The sequence below is a fragment of the Rhinatrema bivittatum genome, chromosome 4 (genome assembly GCF_901001135.1).
Source record: "Rhinatrema bivittatum chromosome 4, aRhiBiv1.1, whole genome shotgun sequence".
Lineage (NCBI taxonomy): Eukaryota > Metazoa > Chordata > Amphibia > Gymnophiona > Rhinatrematidae > Rhinatrema > Rhinatrema bivittatum.
Window position 1 is genome coordinate 37,646,831 of NC_042618.1, and position 20,009 is coordinate 37,666,839.

The following is a 20,009-nucleotide window of genomic DNA, read 5'->3' on the forward strand; positions in this document are numbered from 1 at the left end:
CAGGACAGCTTGAATAAAGGTTTGACCCTTAACTCCTTGAAGATCCAGGTAACAGCTCTCTTCTGTTTCAGGGGCGAGGTGAATGGAACCCGCCTGTCGGCTCATCTGGACGTGGCCCGTTTTTCTGAAAGGGGTGAAGCACCTCCGGCCACCCCTATGGTGGTCAGTTCTCTTGTGGAATCTTAATCTAGTATTAGAATTTTTAGCATGGCCCTCCTTTTGGCCGCTGCACAGTCTATCCTTGCGTTTATTATCCTTGAAAACTGTTCCTAGTGGCTATATGCCTAGCATGTCACTTCTCTGAACTACAGGCATTGTCATAATTGGGAACCGTTCCTCTGGATGACTCCAGGAGCATTACAGCTTCGTACCATTCCATCCTTCTTGCCCAAGGTAGTCTCGGAGTTTCATTTGAATCACTCCATTTCATTGCCGTCCCTAGAAAAGCACAAGAATGCGGAAGAATACAACCTCCTCAGTCATTTGAATGTCAGTAGACTTTTGGTGCAGCATCTGGAAGTTTCAGAACTGGTCTGAAAGACGGGACGGCCTGTTTCTCCTTCATGGTGGAGGGAAGCGGGGCGAACCAACTCTGCCGGCTATCATAGCTCGTTGGATTAAGGAGGTGGTCACGGGAGTCTGTGTGGAGGAAGGAAAGCCATTACCTTCTCAGGTTAGAGCTCTATCTACAAGGGCTCTAACCTGAGAAGGTAATGGCTAGACTGCTGTCTCCCATCGATATCTGCCGAGCAGCAACATGGTCCTCCTTGCAGACCTTTTCCAATCACCTGGACGTATGGGCTCGAGGATTCAGCCTTTGCAAGGGCGGTGTTAACCAGACTGCGGGCAGCTTCCCACCCTGATCAGGAGTAGCATTTGTACATCCTATTGGTCCTGAGTCCATCTGGCTATACGCTAGGAAATGGAGAAAGTACTTACCTGATAATTTTGTTTTCTTTAGTGTAGACAAATGTACTCAGCATCCCGCTGACAGCTGCTGAAAAACAGTGCCAAGAATTTCCCCGTGTAGTGGATATCTATTCCAAGAGATTACGGGTAAACAGTTATTCAATACTTAGATTAGAGCATCTATATTCTTACTGGGGTTCAGTGTTTGGTTGAGTACAGTTATGGATCTCCATTTTTAATCAAATTTTAAATCAATTTTTTCAATAGTATGTCCACAGTGGCTTTTGAAAAGAATACTGAAGGACTGAGGTCAATGTAGGGGTGTATCTAGGGTGACATCAGCTTTGAAATCTGACTTCGTCTCCATCTGCTGGCAGGGGAGCATAACACATTGGTCCTGAGTCCATCCGTGTACACTAAGGAAAACAATTATCAGGTAAGCAACATCTCCATTGTCTGGCTAAGTGGCAGCTGCTGAATATCCGGCTGCAATCAGTGGTCTTTACTAAGTTAGCTGGATAACTTGTGGGCGGATTATGGGGGAGCTATTTATCTGATTAACATAGCTAAATATATGCTGATATTCGTATGTGTCCATTTAAATGAAATTAAGTTAGATCTGCCTGATAGTAGGTCTGAAGTTAGCTGATATAATCTATCCAGCTAACTAGAATTTAAAAACATGGCTCTTTAAAAAAAAAAAAAAAAAAAAAAAAAAGCCTTCATTAAAAAGTCTGGAGGGTAGAGAATGAAACTACAGGGTAATGCAGATGAGAATGAATTTACTCAATCCTACATTTAAGAAGTAATATCTCAAAGAGATAGTAATTCAATAATATATCTGGACTTTACCAACAATACTCAAATATTGTAACCGAACTTTATTGGCACCTGTTAGAATGTACGTTCCCTGTACGTACCAGGATCAGTCCAGGACACCTGGGTTGTGACCCCGCACCAGTAGATGGAGACAGATTAAAACTTGTGGGCGGAGCTACATATGCTCCTGTGCCAGTCACAGCCCCTCAGTCTTACTCTGTCTCCAGTAGGTGGTGCAGGTGTAGTCACAGCCTCTGGGTGCCCTGAGGACTGATATTTAGTTTAGTCAGGGTTATTTTAGTTCTTTTAGTAATTTTAAGCTTAGTTTGTTTCTTCATTCTAATTTTGGTTAGAATTAGTTTAAAAGAAGCTGTCCGTCCTGCCTCCCAGGGGGGTGGGAAGGTTCTGAGAGGACCATCCCCCCCTGGTTGAGGCCGCTGCTGAGGGTCGAGGACCCGAACTGCCAAAGCAGCAGCGTTGGGGTGACACCGGGGAGCCCGGTTCACTCACCCCCAACAGGAGCAGGAGCCCCAGGACCCTGGACAGCGGCAGGTTTGATTTAAAAAAAAAAAAAAAAAAAAAAAAAAGTGTATTTTATTTTTTTCTTTGTTTGTGTCGGCTCTCCGTTTTCTTCTTCGCCGGGGGGGGAAATAGGTCCTCGGTTCGGCGAGGGGAGGGGAGTTTTTTTCGGCGCTTTAGATTTTAAATTTTATTTTTAATTTTCCTTCGCGTTTCCGCGCGACTGTGAGGATGCCTCGGGGTACAGTTTGCCGCGCTTGCGGCTCGGCGCGCGCGCGGCTCTCCCGTGAGGGGATTTGTTCCGCCTGCATTCCGGGCGGGGAGGGACCTTCTACAAAGAGCAGGGGGGTCCGTTCCCGGTCGGTGCGGTCGCCGTCTCGCACTACCGCCGTTCCTGTCATGCCAGCTGACCCCTTCCCGCTCAGTGCGGGAGCGGCGGCCATCTTGGCTTCTGTTCATGAAGTCAGGCAGGAACCTGCAGGGGATTCTGCCGTGCCTCCCGCCTTGTCGCCTCAACAAAGGTCTTCAGGGGGGGCTTCCACCGGGGGGGGCTAAGTCCCCGGATGAGGATGGTGATGATTCGGTCACCTCAGATTCGGAGTCCTCGTTTTCGGCGGATTTTGCCCTCCTGCTGCGCAAAGTTTTAAAATACAAGGGCCGCAGACGCAAGGAGCTGCATAGCCACTCCAAAGGGGACACTCCAAAGAAGAAAAAATCCCGGGATGACCCTGCGACAAGAAAACGGACACCAAGAGGTGTCCCGCAGGATACAGATACCGACTCCACCTCACAAGATGAGGTGGTTCCGCCTGATGAGCCCCTGACGGGGGTCGATGGTGCAACGGGGGACAATTCTGCCCAGTCGGGGCCGGGCAAACCTTCGCAAGCCGGTGATGGGGACGACCCGAAGGTGGTACGTCTTTTCCGAAGGGACGAGCTGTCCCCGCTTATACCGGCAATCCTCAGCGAGTTAGGGGTTGAAGCCCCACCGACAGTCTCGCGCCCCGGAGCAACTATGGATCCAGTCCTGCTAGGACTCACTGGTCCAGCGGTAGCCTTCCCATTCCATTTCTCGGCGTCTGACATTTTGTTTCGGGAGTGGGATACTCCTGAACTAGGTCTGAAGGTATCTAAGGCAATGGATAAGCTCTACCCTTTGCCAGAAGACGCACTGGAACTTCTTCGGCTTCCAAAGGTGGATTCAGCGGTGTCGGCAGTAACTAAACGTTCCACGATTCCGGTCACTGGGGCCACAGCCCTTAGAGACATACAGGACAGGAAGCTTGAGGTGCAGCTCAAAAAGATCTTCGAGGTCTCAGCGTTGGGGGTTCGGGCTGCCATTTGTAGCAACTATGCCATGCGGGCTAGTTTGCGCTGGGCCCAAGTTATACAGGCGAATGCAGGTCTTTCTCCTGAAGAGGCCACGCAGGCGGATCGCCTAGAGGCTGCCATTGCTTATAGTGCGGATGCTCTCTATGACCTACTACGTACTTCAGCAAGATCCATGGTCTCTGCAGTCTCGGCGCGTCGTTTACTTTGGCTTCGCAATTGGTCGGCGGATGGATCCTCCAAGGCTCACCTTGGAGCCCTGCCCTTCAAGGGGAAGTTGTTATTCGGCAAAGAGTTGGATGATCTCATGCTTTCTCTTGGAGAGAACAGAGCTTTTAAACTCCCAGAAGACAGGTCCAGAGCCCGATCCTCCTATCCGTCCAGGTCCCGGTTTCGAGGTAACAAGAGATCTCGTCCACAGAGGTCCTCGGCTCCTTCTTATCGCTCGACTTCTTCCCGGGCCTCTTCGTGGCCACAGTCCTTTCGTGGGAAACGTTACGGCAGACAAGGAGGCACCCCGTCCGGCACGGGTCCCAAAGCCTCTCAATGAGATACAGCGGGTCCATTCCTTACGGCAGCCGCTGGCCTCCGTTCCAAACGTAGGGGCGAGGCTGACCTTGTTTTTCGAGGAATGGGCCAAAATAACTTCCGATCAGTGGGTTCTCAACATCATAAGACACGGTTACGCGTTAGATTTTGTACGGACTCCAGCAGACAAGTTCCTGATGTCGCCCTGCAAGTGCCCAAAAAAGACGACGGCAGTGCTAACCACCCTCCGGCGCCTGGAAGATTTAGGAGCAATCGTCCCCGTTCCTCCCAATCAACAAGGCACGGGTCGTTATTCCATATACTTCATCGTGCCAAAGAAGGATGGCACGGCCCGACCGATTTTGGACCTCAAAGGAGTAAACAAGTGTCTGCGTATTCCACACTTCAAGATGGAAACGATTCGGTCAGTGATTGCCTCGGTTCGTCCAGGCGAATTCATGGCCTCCTTAGACCTCACGGAGGCGTACCTCCACGTCGGAATTCATCCGTCTTTCCAGAGATTTCTCAGATTTTGCATCTTGGGCAGACACTACCAATTTCGGGCTCTTCCCTTCGGCCTCGCCACGGCTCCGCGAACATTTACAAAAGTGATGGTAGTGGTGGCGGCTCACCTTCGACGAGAGGGTTTCCTGGTGCACCCCTACTTGGACGATTGGCTGATTCGAGCCAAGTCCGAAACCTGTTGCCGTCAGGCGGTAGCCAGAGTCCTCCAGTTGTTGCAGACCTTAGGTTGGGTTGTCAATCTCAACAAGAGTCAGCTTGTTCCTACCCAGTCCTTGGAATACCTGGGAGCTCTTTTCGACACGAAGCAGGGCAAGGTTTTTCTGTCCATGGATCGTGCACGCAAGCTTCAGTGTCAAGTGCGTCGATTATTAAGTCTTCAGCTGCCGCTGGTTCGCGATTATCTGACGGTTCTGGGATCTATGGCGTCCACACTGGCGTTGGTTCCTTGGGCTTTTGCTCATCTGCGACCATTACAATTTGCGTTGCTCTCCCGTTGGAAGCCGGTATCAGAAGAGTTCCACCTACCACTTCCACTCACGACTCAGGCGCGGGAGAGTCTTCACTGGTGGCTCGATCCGGGCCATCTCTCTTGCGGAGTGTCTCTGTTGGTCCCCGACTGGACAGTGGTGACGACGGATGCCAGTCTCTCCGGTTGGGGAGCGGTCTGTCTAGACAAGTCGGTACAGGGCCGATGGTCCTCCGTCCAGTCGCAGTGGTCCATCAACCGTCTGGAAACCAGAGCGGTTCGCCTGGCTCTGCAAGCCTTTCTCCCGTTGGTCCAAGGGAAGGCGGTCCGTGTGTTGTCAGACAATGCAACAACAGTATCATACATCAATCGCCAAGGGGGGACAAGAAGTCCACTTGTGGCGGAAGAGGCAAAGCTCCTGATGAGTTGGGCAGAGCGCCATCTCAACTCCATAGCAGCGTCTCACATAGCCGGGGTCGACAATGTTCAGGCGGACTTTCTCAGTCGACACCACCTCGACCCCGGAGAATGGGAGCTGACGGAAGATGCCTTTCATCTCATTTGCGATCGGTGGGGGCTGCCCCACATGGACCTGATGGCCACGTGGCACAACGCGAAGGCTCCTCGGTTTTACAGTCGACGTCGGGAGCGAGGAGCCGAGGGCGTCGATGCGCTGGTTCTTCCTTGGCCAACCAACGTGGTGTTGTACGTATTCCCTCCGTGGCCAATGATAGGCAAGATCTTAAGGCGCATAGAGTTGCACCCGTCCAACGTGATCATGGTAGCGCCGGAGTGGCCACGGCGCCCTTGGTTTGCGGATCTCGTTCAGCTGTCGGTGGATGCTCCCCTTCGGCTACAGGGGTTTCCGGGGCTCCTTCGTCAGGGCCCCGTTTGTTTGGAGGATGCGGATCACTTCTGTCTCGCGGCATGGCTTTTGAGAGGCAACGTCTAAAGAAAAAAGGCTATTCAGATGCGGTGGTAGCCACGTTACTGCGGTCCAGAAAGCACTCTACGTCCTTGGCTTATGTACGTGTCTGGGTAGTTTTTGAGGAGTGGTGTATCAACCGAGGGCTAGATCCCATTTCCGCGTCCGTCTCTGATATTCTGGCTTTTCTTCAGGCCGGTCTAGCCAAAGGGCTTTCTTGTAGTACCCTTCGTGTACAGGTGGCGGTGATTGGTTGTTTGCGGGGTAAGGTTCGCGGTTCCTCTCTGGCCCTGCATCCCGATGTCTCTCGTTTTCTTCGGGGGGCTAAACATCTTCGTCCACCACTACATCATCCATGTTCCTCCTGGAATCTTAATTGGGTCCTTTCTTCTTTGTCTACGGCTCCGTTCGAACCCTTAAAACGGTCTACTCTTAAGGATCTTACTTTAAAGACCGTTTTCCTGGTTGCGATTACCTCGGCTCGGAGAGTCTCGGAATTACAGGCTTTGTCTTGTCGGGAGCCATTCCTGCGGATTTCAGATACGGGAGTTTCCCTGCGGACGGTTCCGTCTTTTTTGCCAAAAGTGGTGTCACCGTTTCATTTGAACCAGTCTATTGAGCTTCCTGCTTTCGCAGGTGCTGAATATTCCGACCCGCAATGGAAAGAATTGCGGAAGTTGGATGTGCGGAGGGTTCTCCTCCATTATCTAGAAGTCACTAACCCTTTCCGGGTGTCGGATCATCTCTTTGTTCTATTCTCGGGCCCAAAGAAAGGAGGCCCGGCTTCCAGGACGACAATCGCACGGTGGCTTAAAGAGGCCATCGGCTCAGCGTACGTGTTACGAGGGAAGCCTATCCCGAACGGTCTCAGGGCTCATTCAACAAGAGCTCATGCTGCGTCTTGGGCGGAATCTTCTCAGGTTTCGCCTCAAGAGATTTGTAGAGCAGCTACCTGGAAGTCCTTACATACCTTCATTAGACACTATCGGTTGGATGTTCAGGCTGCGAATTCTGGGGGTTTTGGAGAGAGGGTACTCCGAGCGGGACTCTCTGCTTCCCACCCTCGGTAATTTAGCTCTGGTACATCCCAGGTGTCCTGGACTGATCCTGGTACGTACAGGGAAAGGAAAATTAGTTTCTTACCTGATAATTTTCGTTCCTGTAGTACCAAGGATCAGTCCAGGATCCCGCCCGTACTGTTCTGAAGAAACGGAGAGTCCGCTCATTTCTTTGTTAACTATTCCGGTTATTGCTTCGTTCCCTCGTTTTGGGGTTCTGTTCCGGTTGGGGGTCTTTGAATGGCTCCCTGTTAAGGTTAGTTATTTAGTTTGGTTGTTCTATTTTTTGTCTACTTTGACATTACGTATGACTGAGGGGCTGTGACTGGCACAGGAGCATATGTAGCTCCGCCCACAAGTTTTAATCTGTCTCCATCTACTGGTGCGGGGTCACAACCCAGGTGTCCTGGACTGATCCTTGGTACTACAGGAACGAAAATTATCAGGTAAGAAACTAATTTTCCTATAACCTACATTTACTTACCTTAGTCTATGTGCCTATTTGTAAACCGTTGCGATGGTATATAACTTAGCGACGGCATAGAAAAGTTTTTAAATAAATATATTCAGTGGCAGAGCCGTGCTGCTGAATATCCCTTCTATTTTAGCCAGAAAAGTTATATCCAGCCAACATAGTACCTAAGGGTTTTTCCCAAAGACACAAAATGGGAGAAAACCCTTAATGAATCTGGTCCATAGCCAGATATATTTGAATATTGGACCCCTATTTATTGGCAAAATACGAAAATAAATCCTTAATCTATTGTATACAATACTTTGTTGGTTTTATTGTAAGAAGAGAAAGGGAGAGGGAAGCCATTTTAACTGTCTGTATTAATGGCGGTTGTTTCTTCTGGCCAGATTTCTGCGACACATACCTGTTGTGTATGTGGATTACCCAGGATCAGCATCACTTACTCAGATCTACGGCACCTTCAATCGTGCAATGTTGAGGCTCATCCCATCCCTCCGTACATACGCAGAACCTCTTACTGCTGCTATGGTTGAATTCTATACAATGTCTCAGGTAACTCCCAGTCCAGTAATACAAAGAACCTATAAATGCGATGCTCAGTTTATTCTCCTGGTGATCAAGCTCTCTTCAAACTTTTATGACTCCCCCCTCCCCCCCCCCAAAAAAATAGAACCTGTGAATATAACAGTAGATCTTGTTTGTCATTTTTGTCCTATACTGGCCAATTTCAGTGTCATTGTTTTGGATTAGGGGATTTATGCTCTAAAAACAAGCTGAAAATAATCTAGAATGCATGTTAACAGCTCCTAAAGGACAATGTGTTCATTTTTATTTGTACACTGAAATGTGAATTCCATAAAACATGCACAAAATTAGCATGCTTGTACATTATATGCATTTTGAACACTCCTCTCCCTCATTTTCAATCCCTGTATGCTAACCAACTCTAAGTGAAAGGGTTTAGTTGGGTACAGGGGATTTCAGCCCCTGGACCTCCTGATCATTTGCTTCCTTAGCATTCCAAAGGGTCGTAGGGACCCTTTGGAATGGTAAGGATATCGTGGTTCCCCGAAAATAAGCCCTAGTTTGACTTTTTAGGATTTTTGGAGTGGGCTCGAAATATAAGCCCTAGTTATAGGTGGACGCATGGTTGGACCCCAAGACTTGCCAGAGCCCCCCCCCCCCCAAGACTTACTGAAAGTCCCTGGAGGAGGGCCCCAAAACCGGAGGGGGGGGGGCAGATGGGGGGGTTGTGTAAAAAAAACAAAACCCCAAACCCACCCCAACCGTTCAAATTTAATTCATTGCAAACCCCCCCCCCCCCCCAAAAAAAAAACTTGCTGAAATTCCCTGGTGGTCCAGCGGGGGTCCCAGGAGCGATCTCCTGCTCTCGGGCAGTTGGCCGCCAGTAATCAAAATGGCGCCGATGGCCCTTTGCCCTTATCATGTGACAGGCTATTGGTGCCATTGGTTGGTCCCTGTCACATGGTAGGAGCAATGGATGGCCCGACAGACATCCCCTGAAAATAAGTCCTAACTGTTTTTTCGGAGCTAAAAAAGAATATAAAACCTGTCTTATTTTTGGAGAAACACAGTAGGAGGGACATGCATTGCTGCACATTGCCAGATGACACCTCAGAAGCTTTATAGAGCAGGGTTGGGGGAATGCAGGTTTGTGTATTGCATTGCACTCAATTTTATGTACATGCTGAACTTTAGTGAATTGGACCTTAAATATCAGTGGTTCCCTGTACGTACCCGGATCAGTCCAGGACAGCTGGGTTTTGCCTCCCCTCCAGCAGATGGAGACAGAAAGACTTCGCGGACTCTGTCCTATACCCCTGAGGTGCCACCTAGTGTCTGCCTGTATTTTTCTGTCTCCAGCAGATGGTGGAGGTGCAAAACCTAATGTCTGATAGAGGTGCTGAGTTTAGGGTTGGATATGTTCTGACTTTTGTAGTCTTTTAGCGCTTGATTTTACAAGGGAAGCTTAGTTTAAGGATCCCTTTAAATTTAAAAAAAAAAAAAAAGTTTGGTTAGAGCAGTGATCGGATAGTTGCGAGTAGCCTCCCAGGGGGTTGGCAGGTCCTGGTGGGACCATGCCCCCTGGTATTAGAGGCTGGAGAGCCAGAGGGTTGGGAACCCTGAAACTGCCGCGGTGAGGGCTGATACCAGTGGTCCCAGCTCATTCACCCTCAGCCAACCTGTCTTCAGCCAGGTAAAAAAAAAAAAAATTATATTTTCCTAGCGTGTAGCAGATGGACTCAGGTTTCTTCTTTAAAATTTGGTTTTCTTCTTTGAATTTGATTCTGACGCTGTGAGAGCGTGCAGATAGTCCCTAACTGCTATGGAGACGGAAAATACTGAAGAGCTGCACTTCCTGCAGGGGTATATGTACTAGGGGCTGACGTCAGATTGAAATCTGATCTGTCTCCAACTGCTAGCAGGAGTACACTATACCCATTGGTCCTGAGTCCATCTGTCTACACTAAGGAAAACGAAATTATCAGGTAAGTAATTTCTCCAATATTTTTTTTTTTTGGTGTTTGGGGCTTTCTGGCTGTGGGTCCACTCCGTTTTCGCCGCTTTCCCGGCCCGTTTTTTGACCGGGCAATCCGTCCGTTCGTCGCGGTTCTTTTTTCGGGGAGAACCAAAATTGAGGCCGGGGATATGCCTCATGGTGCAGCCTGCTCAGCCTGTGGCAGTGCACGCACGCGGATTTCCCACACTGGGATCTGCACAGCCTGTTTGTCAGGCAGAGAAGGTCCATCGGCCCCCCCCCTTCCTTCTGATGCCATTTTTGCCATCCTTTTCAGTTCCTACGAGCTCCCAGGGGTTTGTCTTGGTCACGCTGATTATTTTTTTGGGCCCGGATCCTAATTTAGCTTTGGGATCATGCCACATGGTGTGGCCTGCAGGTCGGAGTTTGTACCGGGTGCCTGGGGGGGGGGGGGAAGGCTCTTCGGGGGAGCCGATTCCAGCAAAATTGCATCGCAGCAGCTCTAGAGCATGCAGGGACCCTGGGAGGGCAGAATTGCTGCAGCAGCCTCAGGACCCTTTTCTTCTCAGCACAGGTACTGAAGCCTTACTGCGAATGTTCAGGTGGCAGGAGAAGGCTGCCCTGGGGGAGGGGAGCTCCTCGTTCTCCTCCAATTTTGTTTTGTTGCTGCATAAAGCCTTCAAAGCAGCAAAGAGCCAGGGTACTAAGGTACCCCGTGAGGTTCCGCCGTCGCTGGAGGCTGGCACAGGAGCTTCATCACTCCACAAGCATACCAAGTCACACAGTACCATAGAAGCCCCCAAGGCCAAACGCCCTCTCCAGTCCTTTTCCTGTCAGGTGGACAGTTCAGATACGGATGGGGTGGATGAAGGCGAGTCTCCACTGCAAGCCCCCTGGTGAGGGACCTGATGCGGATCAGGATCACCAGCTCCAGTCGGCCAAGCCAGTAGATGTGCCTTAGAAGGTTTCTGGCTCTTTAAAAAAAAAAAAAAAAAATTACTCGATTGTGAAAACAGCGGCAGAAGGCGCAGCAAGTTCCTTTGAGCCTCCCAGGGGGTTGGCAGGTCTTGGTGGGACCATCCCCCCTGGTATCAGAGGCAAAAGAGCAGAGGGTTGAAGACTCGGGGACTGCTACAGCCGGCGGGTGATACCGGGGAGCCCGGCTCACTCATAAGCGGCAGGCAGTTCAGCACAGCCTTCGGAGCACTGGGGGGGAGGGAAAGGGTTAAAGTTTTTTTTTTTTCTGGTTGGCTGATCAAGTGTTCTCTCCAGTTCCTCTCTGCCTGCCTTACCGCTGCATTTCGGCTCGCGCAAAGGCCCCTGCCACTCAGTCTATTTTTGGCGCACTTACCTCAGCTGATCGGAGCTAAAATTAGCCCGCGGCTATGCCTCGTGGTGTGGCCTGCTCCGTGTGCGGCAGCGCACACACCCACCTCTCTAGAGCCGGCATCTGTGCAGATTGTGTCTTAGGAGGTGAAGGGACCTCGGGGAGGTCCGCTGAGGGGGAATCCCCGTGGCGGCAGCAGCAGTTCTTCCCGGAGCCTGGGAGGTTTACAGTTCAGCCGCAGCCGCCTGATCCGTTCCTGCTTGGTGCAGGGTCGGAGGCCATTTTGAAAACGTTCAGGGATGCAGAGAGCCGCGATGGAGGCACACGGGGTTCCCCACCACCTCTCTACCTGCGACTGGGGCCCTCCGGGGGGGTGGCAGGTCACAGGAGGATCGGGCTGATACTTTGAATGGAGATCCTGAGGGGGCCTCAGATGGGTCGTCTTTGTCATTCTCCTCGGACTTGGTGAAGTTTTTTCACAAAATGTTCAAGGCGGGGGGGGGCGCTGTTCGCCGCGAAACAAGATGGCCGCCTGATTCACCAGCTCTACTTTCCCCCGGGAATAAAACACTCATCTGTCATTTCGAGTCCTCCAAGCGAGACATAAAGTGTCTAATCTAGAGCGAGAAGCGGATCTGATGACTTCTAAAAAGAAAAACGACTTACAAAGATTCTCGTTTACTCGCTCGGCGCAAGAGCTGAAACCAGCGGGCCCGGACCCTACCGGGTGCTTGGGGCCTTCAGACGCTGAAATGGAAGCCGAGGCGCCGATAACTCTCGCCTCAGGCGAATTTGGACACGACGCTTTCGCTGGCTGACCTGCCCACTAAATCCACCATGTGGGACTGGTTTATTGAACTTCGAGCCGAAAACAGAGCGCATAAGGAGGAACTCCTAGCCTCGTTTTCTGAAATGAAAGAAGATCTCAGGGCGCTTGGCACTCGAGTGGACGAACTCGAACTGCGCATCGAGGAACAGGACTCCAACATAAAAGAGCTTTCCCTCCACGATCTGGATACCAGATCTGAAATGACTGTGTTAGCGGATAAACTCGAGGACCTCGAATAGGTCAAGGAGATATAACATCCGCCTTCGGGGTATTGCGGAGGCTCCAGAATTTGCGGATTGCAAGGACATTGCTAACAACTTCTGTGCTTTTTTGCTTCTGCATGAGGGCGGTGAACCGTCGCGGACCAAAGAAGAGATTTTGGAGTCACTGACCATAGAGAGAGCTCATAGAGCTCTGGGCTCTCGTCGGGATGCTAAATCCAGAGACATAATTTTGAACTTTAATAGTTTTACACAAAAGGAGCAGATTATGGCGATAGCGCGTATGCAACGGACGTGGACTTGGGAGGGGCAGGAAGTCGCGGTGTTTCAAGACCTAGCAGCCAGCACCCTTAAAATAAGATTTAATCTGCGACCGGCCACTGAGGCTCTTCGGCAGGCTGATATCCGATATAGGTGGAACTTTCCTTTTGCGCTAACATTTCAACATGGTGGCAAGTTGTACAGAGTGCGCAGCATGGAGGATGCTGCGGCCCAATTTCAGGAAGCCGGCCTCAAGCTTAATATCCCCGTGGAGTCCACAACACCGGCGAAAAAAAAGACAGTGGGGGACCAGCAAGTGGCAGCAAGTCGTTAGAAATCGGAGGCGTTTGAGTGTCGGCTCCAGAGTTGCCCAGGAAGCGCTTTCAGACCAGGGCTGATGTGCCATACCTGTTTCGTCTGGAACTTGGCGCGCTTCAAAATGGCACAGGACAGAGTTTTCCATTTGAGTAACATGTTTCGACTATCCTTATGACCTTCTTCTGCAATCGGTTGACAGATAAGGACTTAATATGTTTTATATAATATAACTGTTTGAGTGTTTCATCAATATTTTTATTCTTTTGCAATTTAAGCCGGGGGGAGGGGGTTGGGTGGGAGAGGGAGGGTCATTTGGTTGAGTGGGTAAGTCTCCCTTGCTGGGATCCGTAGCAGGAGGGAACGGATCGGTTAAGAGAAGGGGAAACACCTGTCCCTCACCGGGCTAAGATAGAGCTGTCTCAAGTAGTATCCGGGTTCTTTGATTGCATGGGGTATACAGGGAGCGGCTTCCTTTTACTGTGCAGGCCTAATGGATATATCCTATCTGTAGATAGGAAAGTTGCTGTTGTGAACATAGCTAAACATTTCACTTTGGGAGAATGTCAATTAAAGTAGCTTCCTTGAATGTCAAGGGCTTGGGTAGCCACGGGAAACGCTACGCTTGCAAAAAGATTTGGATAGGCTGAAGATCTCCGTTGTTTTATTACAAGAGACACATATTAGGAAACGGCACGAACGTTTTCTCCAATTCAAGGGTTTCCCCCATATTTTCCATGCAGCTGCGGGAAGAGACAACCGGTATGCGGGTACGGGGATTATTCTTTCTGCTACCTTATTATTTGATCTAGTGGAGCAGATTGATCCGCATAGACGGTATGTATTTATAAAGATAAAATTGGGGGGTGATATTTATTCTATACTGTCTATTTATGCTCCAGTCAACTGAGCAGGCGCCCTTTTACTCCAAGATGCGACAGCTGTTGCACGCTCATGGGGAGGGATTTGTTATTTGAGGAGGGGATTTCAATCTTACCCTTAATACTGCGCAGGATAATTCTTTTCAGGGTGTCCGTCCACAATACCCGCCTGGCTCTAGGGCCAGGAATATATTGCGCACCTCCATGAAGACACACCATCTGGTAGATGTGTGGCGCCATCATCATCCAGCCACACGCACTTATTCCTTCTACTCTAAACCGCATAATACGTATTCTCGTATTGATTTCTTTTTAGTGGACGCATGCCTGTTATTGCGAATGGGGAACAGTGACATTGAACCTATTACCTGGTCCGACCACGGGATGGTCTGGATTGAATTTACCTCCAAATTTAGTAAGGGAGGCCAAGTGTTTTGGAGGCTCAACACATCCTTACTGAACAATGATGATTTTGTTAAGCAACTCTCTAAACAACTGGGTGATTATTACACTTTTAACCGTTCGCTTGACGCTTCCACCAGTTGTATATGGGAGTGCTCTAAAGCGGTTATTAGAGGTCTGTGCATAGCCCGGGCGACAGCGGTTAAAAGGCAGAGGGAACTTGCACGGAAAGAGCTGTTAGCCCAGATTGCGCATTTGGCTAAACGCCATTATGCCACCCAATCCAATCAGGTATATCAGCGTTTACAGAGCCTTAGGCTATCATTGAGTGCTATGGATGATAATCAAGTTGTGTTTAACCTGGAGCGGGCCAAACAAAGATTTTTTGAGGGTAGTGACAAGGCCGGCAAATTATTGGCAAGGCAGCTAAGAAATCAGATTTCACAAAGTATAATACCAAAAATTAAAAATTCTTCGGATCAGCTCACTCTAGATCCAGTAGAAATTAGCCTGTGCTTCAAGGATTTTTATGCTTCTTTATATAGTACGGACCCCCACATTCTTGAGGCGGACATCAATGATTATCTGACTCCCCTGTCTTTACCGCAGCTGTCTGATCAACAACAAACAGAGCTGGATGGGCCCATCTCGGTGGAGGAAGTGACTCTAGTGATTAAATCCCTAAAGAATAACAAGTCCCCAGGTTTGGATGGACTACCGGGAGAATATTATAAAAAAAATGGTAGATGATGTGGCGCCCCTCCTGGCGGACTTTTTTAATGCCATTAGAGATGGGGAAGTCATTATGGCCCAGACTAACACTGCTGGTATAACTGTACTCCCCAAACCAGGGAGGGACCCGTCCCTTTGCAGTTCCTATCGCCCCATTTCCCTAATCAACCAAGATCTGAAAATTATGGCCAGAATTCTTGCTTTACGACTTAATAAATATTTGCCTAACTTGGTTCATACCGATCAAGTTGGCTTTGTACCGCAGCGCATGGCAGCGGACAATGTTCAGAAAATTCTGGATTTAATTTGGTGGGTGAAGCGGAATAGTATTCCTACTGTCCTATTTGCCATTGACGCTGAAAAAGCGTTTGATATGGTCCACTGGCCTTTTCTTTTCCATACACTGGCTAAAATGAACTTTGGACCTTTCTTTATAAACTGGCTCACCCAGTTGTATAACCACCCTCAGGCCCGAGTAAAGGTGAACGGAGGTTATGGGGATTCATTTGTTATTGGTCGGGGGACTAGACAGGGGTGCCCTCTTTCACCTCTGCTCTTCCTCGAACCTTTCACCACGAGGATCAGACTGGCAGACATTATGGGAGTACAGCTGCAGGATCGTAATTTTAAATTGTCACTATTCGCCGACGATATCATGCTCACTCTAACACAGCCCGTACAATCCCTGGCGGGAATGGAACAGGAAATAGCTAGCTTTAGCAAGGTGTCAGGTTTTAAAGTTAACCTAGAAAAGTCTGAACTATTGAATGTTAATCTGCCAGAAAATGAGGTGCACGCCATTTCTCAAAGATTTCCCTTTAGGTGGGCGAAGAGAGCGTTAAAATATCTAGGAGTGTTAATCAATGCCAATCTCTCTGAACTCTTTGCCTTAAATTATGTCCCGCTTTCCAAAAAAATAGATAGGGATCTAGACACATGGTACAGGGGCCAATTTTCATGGCTAGGTAGAATAGCCATTATTAAGATGAACGTCCTTCCCAGATTTCTTTATTTTTTCTCCACTCTGCCAATACAGCTGCCATCAGCGTTTCTCCGAAAGACACAAAAGAAAATATTTGATTTCATATGGCGCCGCAGACCGCCACGAGTGGCTAGGAGGATCCTCTTTCAACATAAACGACATGGTGGATTGGGAGTCCCTGATTTTTTTGCATATTATGCAAGCGCACAATTGAAGGCTATTATTGATTTGGACCACATTACACAGCGGAAACAATGGGTTATAGCAGCTCAATTAATGATTGGTTCTATGCCAGTTGCGGCACTTCCCTGGCAGCCAAGATCCTCCTGGCTACCTGTGTGTTGTATACCCTGGTCCTTACGATGTACGCTCCAAGTTTGGGAAAGGTGGAGGGCTCGGATAGTGGGGTCTAGTGTTTATTTTTATCATTCCGCGCTTTATTACAATGTGGATTTTAGCGCTGGATATCAGACTTCTGCTTTTCATCTTTGGAAGACGAGGGGTATCAAAACCATTGGTCAGTTATTACAAGGAGGGGAGATATTGTCCTGGAAGCAACTCGCAGATATTTATGATCTACCCCAGACTATGTACTTATCTTATGGCCAAGTCAGGCACTTTCTTTTATCCCTGAGCTCCTCTGGTAAACTACGCAGTACCCGCTCCCTTTTTGAGCATTTGTGTTCCAGAGCTGATTCTCTCACTAAGGTAATCTCGAAACTCTACTCGCTGTTAACGTTTGATGGGGACAGTCTCCACGCTGTGCTATCTCCTTGGGAAAAGGATTTCGGTGAACAAATTTCACCATCTCTACAAAACGTAATTTTCCAACGGGCCACCCGAGGACTGATTTCTGCCAGATTTCAGGAGCATAATTATAAATTGCTCTATCGCTGGCATTTGTGCCCAGCAAAATTGCATGTAATGTATTCGTCTATATCCCCTTTATGTTGGAGGGGGTGTGGACAGATTGGCTCGTATTTTCACATTTGGTGGGATTGTGCAGTCATACAGCCGTTTTGGTCCTCCTTGGGCATGTGGATGACTGAGATCTTCCAAAGGCCGGTATCTCTGACACCCATGTCTGCGCTACTAAATGCCCCATTGGAACCTCTAGATAAATCTCAACAAAGACTAAGTCTTTACTTGCTGATAGCGGCAAGGATGGCGATCGCACAGTGCTGGAAGACTGCTACCACTCCGACTAGGGAGGACCTGCTTCGGCGATTAAAATTGCATCATAGATTGGCCCATCTAACTGCCATACAGCACCGTACGGTGACGGCACATATAGCCACGTGGAAACCCCTCCAGCACCAGCTGGTATGAGGTGATCTATGCATTTTCTTGAGCAAGCAGTTGCCTGTTAGGAGGTGGCTTTGATGGAAGCGTTCAGACGGAGATCTAAGCCCAATGGCTGTCTTCAGGTAGATCTACAGGTTTACCTTCACTTAGTTGGAATGTTGTATAATGGGTATGTCTACATGGCCGGTATTTGATTACTTCACAGCTAGCTCCTTGTACTACGGTAAATCCCTGCGAGTCAGGGACCCACAGCTCTCTTCAAAAGTTTGTGTGTGTGGATATAACATACTTGGATACTATTTAACTATACCATTTATGCACTAGGCGAGACAGGATGGGGGAGGGAGGGATGGGAGGGGGAGGGGCAGTAGCCTCAGGGGGTTTACAATGTAGTGTTGTACTTTATCAGAGTGTGATAGATCAATCTGCTGTTATGTAGTGCTATGCTGATGAAACTTCTGTTGGTTTGCTTGTTTGTAACTATTATGATGCGATGTTTGATCATTGGCTATCACCATGTTATATTCTGAAAATTGCAATAAAATTTAAGTTACAAAAAAAAAAAAAAATGTTCAAGGCACGGAGAGCGTCCAAACACAAGAGGGGCAAGGTCTCTGAGGTTCCCTCCTTCCGTAAGCATCCCAAGTCCCCGCCGGTGGGGGGGCATACTAAGTCTAAGCGCCCTCTCAGATCTGTGGCAGGTCCGGATGATTCGTCGTCTTCGGATCTATCTGATGGAGGAGACCCTTCACCGCAAGACCTTCAGGGGGTAGATGCAGGCCAGGATGGTCAGCCCCTGGTGCCCAAGCAGGGAGGCGCTTCTGCGGTGGACGGTGGTGATCCCAAGGTGGTACGCTTGTTCCGGAGAGATGATTTGGGTCCGCTTATCCCGAATATTCTGGAAGAGCTCAGAATTAAAGTCCCGCAGGAGGATTCGCAATTGGGAGCGGTAGATCCCGTGATGTTAGGTCTAAGAGGTCCAGCTCGCTCTTTTCCCTTTCATGTCAGTCACTGACTTCTTGTTCCGGGAGTGGGACTCTCCGAATCTAGGTTTGAAAGTAAGCCGCGCTATGTGCAGCAGGTTTGCTCTGTGTGTGAGCCTGCGTTTGCAGCACTTATAATCTGGAGCATCCATTTCGGAAGTGGACGCGGCTCAGGCTGGTTGTTTGGAGGCGGCGGTGGATTACAGTGCGGACGGACTGTATGATATCCTGCGCATGTCGGGAAGAACAATGGTCTCCGCCTCAGAAATTGGTTGGCGGATGTCTCCTCGAAAGCTCAGCTGAGTTCCTTGCCTTTCAAGGGAAAGCTGCTCTTGGAGGACATGATTAAGTCTCTGGGAGAGAATATGGTCCACAAGCTGCCAGAGGACAGGCTCAGGAGCAGAGGCTCTCTTCCTCAGAGGTCCAGATTCTGGGGGGAATTGTCGTTTTCGGGCCTCACGGTCTTCTGGATCCTCCTCTTGTCAGGCTACCAGTCATGATGGATTGTGCACAGTCCAGTCTTCTTTGGCTGTGTTCAGATTACAATGGGGTGTGGATTTGGAAATTCCCTCCTGGATAGTGGTAACCACCAATGCCAGCCTCTCCGGGTGGGGAGCAGTTTGAGGAACAGCAGTACAATGTCAGTGGATGAGGTCGGAGTCTTCTTGGTTGATCAATCGGTTGGAGACCAGAGCGTTTTGGTTGGCGCTACAGGCCCTCCTTCCCTTAGTAGAGGGGAGATCAGTACGGATTCTCTCCAACAATGCGACAGTGGCTTACATCAATCGTCAGGGCAGAACTCTGAGTCGTCCGGTGGCGACGGAGGCTCAACTTTTAATCAGCTGGGCAGAACAGCACCTGTACAGGATAGCAGCCTCTCACATTGCCGGAGTGGACAATGTGCAGTCTGATTTTCTCAGCCGCCACCAGTTGGATCCAGGAGACTGGGAACTCTCCGAGGCTTTGTCTCCTGTGCATCCGATGGTCCAGGCCCGCAATGGACCTGTTGGCGACGTATTGCAATGCCAAAGCTCCTCAATTTTTCAGTCGTCAAAGAGAGCCAGGAGTGGAAGGTGTAGATGCTCTGGTGCTTCCCTGGCCAAAGGACATTCTGTTGTACATCTTTCCACCGTGGCCATTGATCGGCACGGTTCTACGCCACATCAAGGCTCATTCGGGCAAGGTGATACTCGTGCCAGAGTGGCCCGTGGTTTGCGGACCTTCTCAATCTAGCCTTCGATTCCCTACGCGTTCAGATGGCAGCCCTTGGTAGTTTTCAGGGAAAGGTACAGGGCCTCGCTCTAGCGTCTCATCTGGATGTGGTTCGTTTTCTGAGTGGCGTTAAAATATCTTCGTCCTCTGATTCGGAACCCCTGTCCTTTGTGGAAGCTCAACCTGGTTCACTGTGCCTTTCTGTAATGCGCCTTTCGAGCTGCTGACGTGGGCAACCTTGAAAGATCGGACGTTGAAGGTCATTTTCCTCGTGGCTATCGGCGTGTTTCGGAGCTACAGGCCTTATCTTGTCAGGAGCCCTTCTTAAGGATTTCTAACGAAGAAGTTTCTTTACAAACGGTTCCCTCCTTCCTTCTGAAAGTAGTGTCCTCTTTTCATTTGAATCAGACGTTGGCGCTCCCATCCTTGGCGGGCCTAGATCTTTGTACTTCTGAGTCTAGGGAGTTAAGACAGTTGGACGTCATATCTTTGCCAGACATCGACTG

General features: G+C 49.4%; 1 protein-coding gene across 1 annotated transcript in view; it reads left to right on the plus strand.

Moving 5' to 3' along the window:
* DYNC1H1 (dynein cytoplasmic 1 heavy chain 1) overlaps positions 1-20,009 on the plus strand; it is a 378,125-nt gene that overhangs the window by 167,069 nt on the left and 191,047 nt on the right. Inside the window, exon 41 of the mRNA XM_029597957.1 lies at positions 7,940-8,105. Coding sequence (XP_029453817.1) covers positions 7,940-8,105 — 166 coding nt within the window. The remainder of the gene's footprint in view (positions 1-7,939; positions 8,106-20,009) is intronic.